This window comes from Furipterus horrens, unplaced genomic scaffold (assembly GCF_987537825.1).
Source record: "Furipterus horrens unplaced genomic scaffold, mFurHor1.1.pri manual_scaffold_8, whole genome shotgun sequence".
Lineage (NCBI taxonomy): Eukaryota > Metazoa > Chordata > Mammalia > Chiroptera > Furipteridae > Furipterus > Furipterus horrens.
In genome coordinates this window covers 103,012,058-103,025,311 of record NW_028327178.1, presented here as the reverse complement: position 1 = coordinate 103,025,311, position 13,254 = coordinate 103,012,058, and the positions used below count along the sequence as shown (strand labels likewise).

The 13,254-nt window shown below is 49.9% G+C and overlaps 1 protein-coding gene across 2 annotated transcripts in view; it reads right to left on the bottom strand.

Annotated features, from left to right (window-relative positions):
- SLC9A8 (solute carrier family 9 member A8) overlaps window positions 1–13,254 on the bottom strand; it is a 54,050-nt gene that overhangs the window by 12,184 nt on the left and 28,612 nt on the right. For both annotated transcript variants that reach the window (XM_090286551.1, XM_090286552.1), the window contains exons 8-10: window positions 10,050–10,193; window positions 3,771–3,909; window positions 2,197–2,302 (exon numbers count right to left, since the gene is read on the bottom strand). In XM_090286551.1, the coding sequence (XP_090142677.1) occupies window positions 2,197–2,302; window positions 3,771–3,909; window positions 10,050–10,193 (389 nt within the window). The remainder of the gene's footprint in view (window positions 1–2,196; window positions 2,303–3,770; window positions 3,910–10,049; window positions 10,194–13,254) is intronic.

The following is a 13,254-nucleotide window of genomic DNA, read 5'->3' as shown; positions in this document are numbered from 1 at the left end:
CTGGCCCCCACCACGAGCCTGAGGGTGGCACGCTTGGTGTAGGACGACGCGTGCTTCGCTCTGCTGTCTGAGGTCACACGGCGCAGCCCAGCGCCCTAAAGCACTGTGTTCTAAACACACGACGTAGGTGGACTGCAGGGGGAGAGAATGTCTTGCTTGGGGATTGTGGGAACCACTCAGTCCTTTGTGAGAGTCAGGAGAAGCGGAGCACAGAAGGGAAGGGGGCCAGAGAGAAAACATCGCCTTTCCCGTTTATGCTCTTACAGTGGGACGTGCACAGCACACCAGGGCCACCTCCCCTTCTCTGTGTGACAGATGTCCCAGAGGCCCAGAGGTGGACCACGTGTTCTCAGCTGGCATGGCCTGTGTCAGCCCCACTCGGGTGAGCTGCCGAGGTCCTGAAGGAAATGAAACCCCTACCGACAGGAAACACTGCCTCTCTGAAGACAAGAAAAATACTCCCTTGGTTTAATCACAAATTCCAAATGGATGTATGAAATATATCTTCGCCACTAGGTACTTGATGTTCAGCTCAGAGAGCGGGGAACAATTTAGAAAAACAGGTAAAAACAGCCAGGCTAGAGCCGAGTGACTCACGGGTAATGTTTACGTAAGCGCCAGAGTTCAGGACTGGCAGGAGAGGCAACAACAGCAGGTACTGGGACGACATTTTCCCAGAAAACTGGCTTGGGATTAAAAAACAAAAACAACCCTGATGTTTACAATGACTTCTCCAGTGAAAACGGCCAGTCCTCTCTGCTTTCTCCTTGGCAAGATCTGCTCACAGAGTACCCACCTGTGATTCCAGAAAGTGATCTGGGGGAAGAATTCTGTCCAGCGGAGTCATTAAAAACCGCAGGGGACTCCCACTTTGCACACGAAGAAATAATGGCTATGCAAACTGCTGCCCTGCCATAAACAACTAGAAAACTTGATAAAAGGTATGAAATAAAACTGTCTTCGGACATTGGGTGTTGGGCAGGGAGGGCTGTGATTCCCGACAGAAGGGAAACAGACGAGGTGGCCACTCCGACTCTAGGGCCCGGCCCAGCTTACTGCCTGGACGGAGTGTCCTGGCTGAGGCTCAGAGGGGGGAACCCCACGCCCAGCCTGGCAATCTCAGTCTGGTTGAGAAGAGGAGACAGAGAGTTGGAGGGGCCAAAGCAGCTGGGCACCGGAGAGGAGAAGCTATGCCGTAACGAAAGAGAGCCCCTGCGAGCTACGGTCAAGTGCCCTTGGGGTGAGATTCCACTGGAAGAGAATCACTAAAAAGGAGCAGGCTGAGCAACTCCCAGAGCGCACACAGGCTGGGAATAATCTGCGTTCCCACAGGCCAGCATGCAGGAACCTCGTGGGACAGGAGGGAGAGTCCTCAGAAGGGCAGTGCATTAGTTCCTAGTGCGACCCTGGACCCGCCCTGACAAAGTTTAAAAGTAAACTTCAAAAGAATTGAGTCCAGGAAACTTAAGACATATGGCAGAAGAAAGTCTCAAACTCGATGAAGAACATACTAAAGTCTAATAATGAACAACATAATCAAGGTGACAATGACTGGTCTCCAGTCAAAAATTAATAGGCAAGCAAACAGCAGCAATATATGATGTATAAGCAGGAGAAAATTAATCAACAGAAACAAACTAGAATTGACAGAGATGATGGAATTAGCAAACAAGGACATTAAAATAGCTGCTCCAGAATGTAGAGACAATCATGAACATAATACATGCACACACATGATGTTGCTCAAAACCATTATAACTGAAAGAAGTAAGGCATAACTGATTGCATACTAGATGATCTCACTTATATGACCTTCTGGAAAAAGAAAACGACAGTGACAGAATGCAGCTCCGTGGGTGGCGGGGGGAATGACTGCCCTCGGCAGTCTGACCCCATCCTTGGAGGGAAGGACCTTCAGAGCCCTTCTGGGAAAGAGGCAAAACTGGCAGTGACATTTTGATTGCTGCGACAGGACGGCTGGTAGAGTGCAAAGGTGACAGTGACAACGCTGAGGCCCTGGGTCCAGCCAAGTCTAAATCCCAATCGATCTCTAGGGCCCAGCAGATTCCCTCTGTTGCTTAAGCTCTTCTGAGTGGTGACTGTCTCGTGACTGCAAGCGACCCAGCTGACCAATCTGGTCTCACCAGGCAGGACAACACGCCACCACCCGGCATTTCAAGGCTCTCGTTCACTTACCCGAGAGGGAGATTCCTTCTGCGAGCCCGTAAGGAAGATACGCAAAAATGATCATCATGCCGAACTCCAAGGAAGGCGTTCTCCTCAGGTCAATATGCTTGAGCACGTGAAGGACAGCGGTCAAGGAAAAGAATCAAGGCACAGTTGCTGGGAGGTCTAGTGAAGTCACAAGACAGCTGCCTTCCAAATATGTAAGTTCAGCAATGGATACAAGAGATTCTGGAACATTCCGAGTTAACAAGTGGAAACCTGTCATCATGGAATTTTTAATTTTTTTTTGGCAGGGAGACTGAAGTTTTAAGAAAGGGAATCTGACAAAACTAAGAAATGTAAATTCCTGAGAGAAATGGGGGGGGGGGGGGCGTGGATTAAAATCAACCTAAGTCAGCTCATTTTAAAAACGCTGACTTGGAAGGCTGGGAAAGCACCAGGGCTGTGGGGGGCAAAGTGGGGGCTGCAGACGGCCTGAGGACAGCTGACACTGCCAGGTCCCTTCCAGGGCCTTGTTTCTCTTTCTCCTCCTCCCCCTCCCTCAGGTGAGATGAACTAATGGGTTTCCAAAACTGGGGTTCAATGCCCCATTGCAGGGCCATTTTTCCTATTCCTGGAGACGTCCAAACTCACGCTCCTGGAAAAGGAGTCTCCTACATCCTCCAACACTGTTCCTGTGCCCACGCCGGGGCTCACACCCACTCACCTGGTGTCACTGCGGTGGGTGCTCCCCACCCCTTGTAAGAAAAAGACAAACACGGAGGGAAGTACTGAGCTGGAAGAAGTTTCCCCTTCCATTCCGCTCATTGGTACAATATGAGAAGCTGTCGACCAAGTCGACAGAGCGTTTAGACTTTTGGACAAAGGAAGTGAAGGGAAAATGCAGCAGGATGGCAGACAAACATGCCTGTCACAGGCAAAAGAGGCTTTTCTGGCCATCTGGGAGACAGAGTGCCCGTGGGGGAGGGCCGGGTGGCTGTCTGCCTGAGACGTAGGCTTAGGCTGGCCCAGAAATGGTCGGGTGCCTATTCCTGTCACGACCACGACGAGTTTTCTGCAGCAATGAGGGTGTCGTTGGCCTTCACAGGCCTCCTTCCTTCTCAGGCTGGAAAAGCTTATGGGCTGTTAAGCAAGAAAATCAGTGCAAATAACTTAGATGAGCTCCCTCTGAAAGTCTCTTTTCTGGTCCTGCCAGATAAACACTTCCAGATTTTCTCAATTTGACATTTTCAAAGGAAATTAATTTCCAATCTTTTGAATGTGAAAAGTGAGACAGCAGAAAATGAAAATCATCTGAATGTGGTTTTCATACTCTACAACCTAAGAAGCCTCCCAAGTCAGATCTGATATCCAACAGTGTACATGTTTTATAAGCTTTAAAAAGTGATGTCCTAAATTTCACGTTAAATTTAAAACTCCTCGAGTTTAAAGTGCTCCTTAAACCGAAACTAAGCATAAAAATCCTCCATCAAACACAAGCTCAGACTAAAATTGGTCCCCTTAAGGAACTGGAGAAAGTGGCTAGAGATGGACGCAATTAGGAACAATCTCATCCATGCCTGTTCATCATAGTAAAAGGATATTAATGCAGAGATTAAGCCAGTGAGAGTGCCGAGCGCTGCTGAGCCAAAGAACATTTTGAGGAAGTAGCCAAGGGCTTGTAAAAATGTTTGCCACCCACTGACATCTGACATATTCTTTCTTGTTAAACCTTCAGCTGTGCTAGGAAATAAAAGACAAACAGAAAGAAGTTAAAATGTTAAGAGACAAAGTAATTAGACATTAACCTGGAACTCAAAGCTTTTTTCTCGCTTATTCTCCCGTTCGTTTGTTTGGTCATTCAGTGAGTCACATTTATTTGTTCACCTGCTTTGTTCGGGGCTCTGTGTCAGTCCCAGGGGTGCCAGGATGAGAGCGAAGTTCCTGCCGTTGGGGAGCTCCTCCAGTCTAATAGAGGTGGGAGCTAAGGAGCATCTGGAGTAAGGGCAAAGGGCTTTGGAAACACAAACTGGGCATCCAGCCTCAAGGAGGGTCTTCAGGACTTATGGGCTGGGTTTAGATTTAGGCTCAAAAACCAAGGAGGGAAAAGCACGCGGGCAGAGGGAACAGCATGTGTGGAGGCAGAGAGCCCGGAATACAAGCCCATTCTGGGGCCACTCAGTTACACAGATTAGTATGAATAAAACACAGAAACAGAAGTGGGGGGCAGGGCGGGGGGGGGGGGCGGAGACAGAGGCAAGAGGGGAGGCCAGAGCAGCAGGCGGCTCAGGACCTGCAAAAGGCTTCCGATGAGCCAGGATAAGGGGCTGCACTTCATCCCGAAGGCCCTGGGATGTTCCCAGTGTGGGGGGATCCTGTGGTCAAACTGGAAACTGAGGCCATGGCATGAAGTCAGACTAGAATGGGGCCACCTAAAGAAGAACCGCCATTGGGTACAGTCAGAGAGGGGGATTCAGGAGGCGTTAGGAGGAAGAACTGAACTTCCCTTTCACTGTAACAGAATGAAGTAAAACTGTCAGAAGCCAGTAAATCCAAGTGTTGGCTTTATTCCCAAAGAGAAAACCGTTATACCATTAAAATGGGGTTATTCTCATTAAATATCCTTCTCTTACAGTCTGATTCTACCTTCATTCTCTCTTAAATCCATCCACTTCTCTCCCTTCCTGCCCTACTATGCTGTCTCTGGGATTATGCCCCATTGATCTCTATTGTCTTCCTAGGGTCCAACCCATTCTCCATCCAGTAGCCTGAATGATCTCCATAAAATGCACATCTGATCAGTTTATTGGCCTGTTCAAAACCCATCAACAGTTTTCCTGCTGCATTGTAGAAGGAGTCCTAGCCTTCTTAGCATGAGCTTGTTACCAGCATTGGGGTTCTTGGGTTCCCCAAAATAGAAATCGAGAGGAAACCCCGGAGAAATTTCCAGACAGATTTTATGGAGCTTCTGCTCGAGCACAAGGGAGACAGCACAGAAGGACGGTCCTCGAAACCAGCTGGGGGGCTGCCTCTGCTTGGCTGCTTTTATAAGCTAAGGACAAAGCAGGTTTGCTAAAGGCAGACCTTTCGAAAAGGCGGGCTTGCAGAATTTTCCATTTCAGGGTGGGGTGGCTTCCTTGCCCTGCCACGTTGCCTGTGCTGTGGGGGCAGGATGGTGGCCCCCCAGGAAGGTGGTATAGCCGTCAGACCTTGGTCAGCTGCGCACGCGGGTCAGTAGTTTAAGCAGGCAGTTAGAAGGGAGATAAAACCTGCTACTTCTGTGTTTCTGAGTAGGGAGAGGAGGGGTGGTGACATTTTTGCGTTCTTTCTAGTCACCTGGTCTTAGCTTGGCTTCCTGGCCGCCCAGGATTTTCCATTCCCAGGCACAAGTCCCTTCGCTGTTCCAACTTGACTCCTCTTCCTGTCACACCTCTGGACCCCATCTCCTCCTCATTCAGGGTAGGCCCCATTGCCACTGGCATCTCCTTGTCATCACCTTTCACTCCTCCCTGGCCCCGGCTAACTTGCCAGTTTGTTTCTCAGAACCCAGGGTCAGTGCTGCTTCCTCAGGGACACCTGCCCCGAGCCACCCCCCCCCCCAGACCAGCCATTTCACAGGCTCTGCTGCTGCACCGAAAGCAAATCCTGCAGTCCGTGGGGCCCAGTCCTGCTCAACTGCTGTATGTCCAGGGCCTACAGCAGAGCCTCGCTCCCCAAAAACACCCAATACGTTTCTGCTGAATCAGTAAACAAAGCGAAGAAGTGTCAGCGGCAGTATTCACCTTCATTACTCAGCATCACATTAATTGGTATAATTATAAAGCCAGATAATCTCTGAGAAGAGGGTAGCTTGATCAAACCGCCTCAGGAAGCCTTTCATGGGAATTCGCTAAATAATGTAACACAAGGTGCTGCCAAGTCCTGCGAGGGAAAAACCTGTTTTTTCTTTCAAGTGTTTTCCAAACTCACCTAAGTGCACCATCTCCCCCATTCCCTTTTTTTCCGAGTAGATCACAGGTTAACATCCCACGTTGGGGAATGCTGGGATCCAGCCAACAGGGGCTCTTACCAGAAGGGCTTTCGGAGGCTAGGAGTACTTAGTTCCCGAATGATCTGTAGACCACAGACACAGTGTCTAGCCCCCAGCCCAGATGGCTCCCTCGGCTGGTACATGGCAAGTGTCACTGCTTTCTTCTTATGCAGAGAAGGCTTGGGCCAATGGTTTCTGAGCTCAAGATAAGTGAAAACAGAATTTGGACTCTTTCTGGCCTGGTAATTTTCTATATTTTATTTTTTTCAGGTTACGTTTGTCACACCTGAAGAATATAAGACAATGCTGCCCTGGCTGGTGTGGCTCAGTGGACTGAGTGCCAGCCTACAAACCAAAGGGTCACTGGTTCGATTCCCAGTCAGGGCACATGCCCGGGTTGCGGGCCAGGTCCCCAGTTGCGGGTGCACAAGAGGCAACCACAGATTGACGTTTCTCTTCCTCTCCTTCTCCCTCCCTTTCCTCTTCTCTAAAAATAAATAAATAAAATATTTAAAAAAAAAATATATATATAAGACAATGCTGCTTCAGGATCCATTTCATGAGCTTAAGTTTTAGCTGGAGAGAACAAAAGGTCTCCTCTACAGTAATTATTTTAAGAATAAATTGTCATAGTAACAAATCAAAGCTAAAGTAGTTTAATTAAAGTTAATGACAAAACAGAAGATACCTAGCTTTCTGGCACTTAGGAAAGTGAAAGCATTAAAAAAGGGGTAATTCTTCTATTCAGTTGCACAGATAAATGTGTCAGATCACTTCGAAAATGATCATTTATGAAGTATACCCTTAAAAACAAGGCGTGATTCTACCTTATAAGCAAGGAAAGCTGCCAACAGCTCCTTCCTGTACTGTAAAAAAAATAAATAAAAGGCAGGCCCCCCATGCCCCTGGCTCCCCCATCTCTCTCTGATCTGAAAATGCCGACTGGCTCATAAGAGCTCACCCGAGAAGCCTCGTGCGAATCCTTCAGGGCGACTGTTTCCTGCCTGCAGCACCATGTTCACTTCTCTGTGAGCATCTTTCTCTCACCTTGGATTGAGTCTGTCAAGTCCAACCGGTCTCTGAGCAGCAGCGTCTGGGCCATGGAGGACCCTCACCAAACGCTGATGGGGGACGACCAGCCAACAGCATGTCTGGGGAGTTAGTGAGGCTGGATGGGGCTTGGGTCACTGACTGCCACCTCAGCCTGGGTCCCAATAGTGATGGGAACTATATATGCATGTGGTCCACAGATCCAGTCTGGGGACCTGTCATCACAGGTGAGCATGGCCTTCAAAAGCACTTTTCCAGGAAGAACCTTTGGCTACTCATAATGAATGACTCCACATTTCTCATTAAAAAAAAAAAAAAAAAATCTCCTGATCTCTGGCCTTTTTGTGGCAAAGAGACCTGGAAAAGCTTAGAAAACATTTTACTTCTACGGATTCTTAAAAACAAAATAAATTAAGAGACAAAGCAATTAAGTTTAGCTCCTAATATGTAAAAATAACTCATGACGTCAGCTCCAATTTGGGCAAAATTCCTTAACACAAATGTTCAATATGTGCAGCCAGGATATGAGCTAGAAGTCAAAACCAGAAAGCTAAGATTTCAGAGAGAATCTTTAGAAGAAATATAGCCATCTGATTTCTTAAAGGTCTTATAGCATGATGTGTGAGAATTTCCTAATAAAGCTACAGAAACTTTTGTCGAGAAATGAGAAAAAGCCAATAACAAGGTAAAATGATGTTACAGAAGATTATTTTTATCACCTCTGTTCAGTGGAAAAGCTACAATACATCATGTGGAATATAAGCTCATCTAAATAAAATATCTGTATACTCCTACCAAATTGTTAACTGTAATTATCACTGGGTAACAATGCATGTAACTTTCTTTCTTTCTTCCTTTGCTTGTGGGTGTTCTACATTTCATATGAATAATATATGTATTACTTTTGAAATAAGAAAAATATTTTAAAGTTTGTTTTGTTTAGGTTTGCTGAGCCTCTCTTGCAATTAAGCAAATGGTGAAGCAGTAACGGGGGCAGGTGTGGAGGGGGAAAGGGCCTTCCGTTACTGAGGACGGAGGCTTTTCACACACACCGCACTGCAGGCGGCGGTGTGTTATTCAGTACCCTGAGAGCCAGGCCTAGGCAGAGGCACTCCCAGCCTCCCAACTACGGACCACTGAGAAGCCTGCAGCTCAGAGAGGTGAAGGGGCGACCCAGGATCACACAGCTATGAGTGGCACGGTTAGGTAGGACAGGTAGTAAACTGAGGCAGGACGGAGGGAGACCCGTCTCACCTGCTGACTCAGGAGTCCCGAGCCCGGTCTGGTGAGATTGCCAGTGGTGTTCGGAACATCACGAACAGGGAGAGTGCAGGGGGAGGGGAGTCCTTGAACCCGTGCCAGGAAAGGGAGCCTCTGCAGCAATGTCACTAACTGAGACAAAGAGCTTTTACGAGCTGAGAAAGTAAGCCTTTGTAGCTGTACATTATTCCCAAGGTTTAGAAATGGAAGAAGGAGGGGTACCTAGAAATTGATTAAGGTATATAACCCCTGGACCCCAACAGTCAACGCACTCGCATTAGCTGGGTGCCCACTTGTAGCCTCAGCTCAAGTGTATAGAACAGACTACTCACAACCATTCCCTCCGTTCCCGGGCATTCCGACCAGCTGCGCGCCTGCCTGCAGCTTTGTGCCCGTATGTGGTTCATAAATAAACTTGTCTCATTTCCACTGTTTGCGTTGCCTCTCGCTTGAATTCTTCTCTTGCGAGCGAGGCAAGAACTGGGGAGCAAGCTTGGGGGGGCGGGGCCCTGACTCTGGTCTCTCCCTGGTAAACAGCATCACCAGGACGAGAGCCCAACTCAGCCTGACTCCGAAATCTGGGCTCTTTCCACTATAAAACATCCTTTGAGTCCAGCGTAAGAATTCCAAATGTCGCCTGTAATAAAACTTTTAAGAAAATGCTGACTACCACAGAATGCTATGCTTAGCAAGGAAGCTTGCGACAAAGGGAACGAGTCAGAATTCAGATCGTGGAAATTCTACCCCCTAACAGAACACTGACTGACGCCTAAAATTCTCTTGGCTCATCAAATCGCACACTGTACTGGGCTCGTTTTTCCAGCTGCTCTGACTGTTGGTATCTTTCTTGTTTTTTGGCAAAACTGTTTGGGTCTCTTGCCCACACATGCTAATGAACACCACAAAATACAGAGATCAAGGATACACACACTTGTAATTATCCTGAGTTCATTTCCTTTTCCCAGTGACATTTTATGATTCATCTTTAATTTCTCAGATCCCATCAACAAGGGCAGTGGTACCAGTGAACATTTGAAAAAGATCTGCAGTTTCCAAGGTGGCTTTCACCCAATAGGTCTTCGGGAGGGATGCCTGTAAATGTCACTGTACAGCTGTGGAAGGGAAAGGGACTGGCAACAGCCCCTAAGTGGGAGAGTCAGGCCTCTGTCTATGACAACGCAGCCAAAACACTAATCCCTGAACACAATCCATCACCGTCTGGGGAAATGATTAAGATTCGAAGTTCTTAGGACTCACCCCCGACCAGCCCCTGGCTTAGAAGCCCTGAGGGTGGGGCCTGGGAATGCCACCCTTCATAAGCCGCCCCCCTGGGCTGCAGAGGAGACGCTGCACTCAAACAACTGCTAAAAGGTCGGTCATGAAAGGCGGATCACCTAGGCCTTGACAGTGTCCCTAGGGGATGTCACACTTTGTCAGGACAGAAAGACAGCGAAGCAGGTGAACCGATCCTCCAGAAGACAAGCAACTGCGTTCTTCTGTTACAAGGACCTGTACTTTTGTCCCTTGAAGAGAGCACACTTACTTGGTCAAGACAATGGACACTGCGTCGTTGAGGATGCTCTCCCCAAACACCAGCATGTTGAGCACCGGGTCCACGTGAAGCGCGTTGAAAATGGCAATAGTAGCCACTGGGTCGACAGCAGAAATCAGGGAGCCAAATGCAAAACTGTGAAGAAGGGAACAGGAGGGGGGAATTCTGTAATGCTCATCACTCAGTCCACATATTAAAGCAGTCAAGCCAGGGACCCTATTGGACTGACATGACATGGTAGTACACCCACTGTCGCTGAAGTAATGACAGAAGATGGCGTGTTCTTTTCATCTTATGATATTGCTGAACTGGCATTGTGGGTGGAGCAGTGAAGTGCCCACTCGGAAAGGTTGTCAGGAATGGCCTGCTTTCCCACTATAAGTATTGAGACTTTGTTAACCAGTGACGGATGGAAGACTTTGGCTTATAGGCCTTAGACTTCCTAGGCTTTTTGGTCAGGGCAGTTGGAACCGTGATGGCTCAGAGGCCTCCCCCAAATGAGCCATGGGCTGCTGGGTCTGACTTCTGCTTTGCCCCTTGCCGCCACCCGTGACCAACCCCAGCCTCCACGCATATTTGTAACATCTAAAAAAATGCTAAGAGTAGCAGCTCCAGCGTGCCTCAGGGGGTGGGGGGCCGGGCTGACAGACACCAGCCCCCGTGCAGCCTCCCGCCAGGCCAGTGGCTCTCAATAGTGCTCATGAAGGTCTCATTACCTCCGACAAATACGTATTAGAGGCATAATGTGTTTCAGGTACCGAGGCTAATTAATAATAACGGCAAACATTTATGTGCATTTACCATGTCCCAGGCCCTGTACTAAGCACTTTACAAAGAGCAGCTCAATAATTCACAGAGCAACCCTATGAAATGGTACTATTATCGCCCCGATTACACAGGAGAAAAGCGAGGGGCAGTTATGATAAGGAACTTGTCCAAGGTTGGACAGCTATCAAGGGGCAGAGCCACGACTCAAACACAGGTCATCTGGCTCAGAGTCGCTGCCCCTAACCACGACACTGGATATGGCAATATCCAGTGACTGAGACCAACTCAGAACATGACATATTTTAAACAGGAAATCATGGTGACAGAGAGTGACTGAGAAGGGGGCAGGGCACGCAGTTAGACTGGGTGGTCGGGAAAGGCCTCTCTGAAGAAATGACACTTGGCTAAACAAGAAGCAGGTGGATAGTGGCGGCAGCAAGCGGCCTCCATGAGAGGCGGGAGTCAGCGTGGCTGCCTGAGAAACCAGAGGCGAGTGTGGCAGCTAGGTGGTGGGGGCGAGTGGCAGGAGAGGGTGGAGGCTGGCGAGGGAGGCAGGGCCCATCGCCCCATGGCGCCGTGTGGGCCACCCGAGGGGCGGGATGAGTTGTCTTTTTCCCACCTCAGCGTCCCTGCAGGCCTTCCATCCCCTCAAACCGCCAGGTGGGCAAGGCCTTCCTTCTGCGTTAGCAGAAGGGTCAGGTCCACCCCTCCTACAGCACAAGGCAAAGCATGGCGCCCCTACGGGAGAGACTGTCCGCCCCTGCTCCCCCCACCCTCATCAGCTTGCAGTCTGGGAGGGAAGAGGGGGCCACTTAGCCTGGGGACAGAGCGTGCCCTGTCCACTCTGCCATCAGCAGCAGCCCTCGATGGTCACAGGATTCAGGCTCCGGGAGGGAGCGCTGGTGGGAGGAGGTGCTTGGCTGCCTCACCAGGTACAGCTCTCTTCGGAGACCAGTAACCCGGCCTGCGGGTGCCCAGGGAGCTCCCTGCGACTTCGGTTCCTGTGAGTGCATGCGGGGCAGCCTGCGCACCTCAAGGACAGTGTCTGGATCCCGAGCTGAGGACCAGGCCTGGAAGATGGTCTCAGCTCAGACCCCAGTTCCCACTTTCCCTGTCCTCACAGGAGTTGTCACGTGTGTCATGAGCTGTGACTTAACCACCTCCCGTCTTCCCTGTGAGTGCCAGCGCTGTGGGCACTGTGTTTCAGTCATGGGTATGTTCCCAGGACTGGTACTGCGTGTGGCCCAGTGAGATTTGCAGAAGGCAGACAGGCGGAAGAGAGGGAGGAAGGCAGGGAGGCGGAAGAGAGGGAGGAGAGGGCAGGGAGGCAGGGCCACATCACCCCACGGGGTGGGAGGGAGGAAAGGACAGGTAATAAATGGCTGCCAACCTGCGAGGCCATCTGGTTAGCAGCTGGCTGTGAGGCTCTTGTGCTGCAACCCAGACACAAGACCCTCTCGACTCTTCTTTTATTCCCACTCCCATCGCTCATTCATGGCAACATCGCAGGGGCCTCAAAGGAGGAGGGATGTCCAAGTGTATTCTGAGGTGGCGGGAGCAGAGCGGCGGGATGTGGGGACAGCCCCGGGAGCCCCTGGTGGGCTCAGCCGGCCCCTCCTCCCATCCCCCAGTGCCACGCAGCACAGCGGACGCCCACAGTTCTCCCTGCTCAAACACCCACGCACCCTGAATTTGGTAACAGCACCCCAGTTTTCCTTTGGGGAGCCACCTCCCCTGTTCTCCAACCATGTAGTTGTGTGGGACTCTAGGAGTGGGCAGGGGACCCAAGCTGGTCAACGTGGCCATCACCAGGCACCTTACCAGGTCATGGGGAATTAGGTTGGCCCTTTCAGCAAGGATGGCTGAAGGGTGACTGATCCCAGAGCCATCGGCACTGCCACACGGGGCAAGTCAAGCAGGGAAGAGCTGAGCTGTGACAGTGGAGGCAAGATTCCTGACACTGCAGGCCCCCGGAGGCTGTCACACCAGAAGCCATCGCTCTGGGGACACTTCAGTTCTAAGAACCCACAAACTTCCTTTTTCTTTGCTAAAGCTCCCTTGTGCTGGGTTTCAGTAGCACTGAAAGAGGCCTGCCTGATGTCCTTTGTCACAGTCCCTGTGGCACCCTGCACTGGAAATCAGAAAGCAGGAACCAGAAGATGGACTGATGAGTGGACAGAGGGATGAAGGGATGGAAAGATCTGTGTGAAAGCAAATACAGTGGGGCAGGGATTACAGACTCCAGGTGGCGGTCACGCGGGTGTCTACTGTACAATCGATGCCCGCCTTTGCTGTAGGTTTCAGATTTTCATAACAAAGCGTTGGGGAGGAGACTTTGTATAAATTACATAACACATTTAGCTTTGGCTGAGCATCTAAACTGGGGCAGAGCACTTCTGACAGTGACAGTGAAAAGTCTGAAATACGA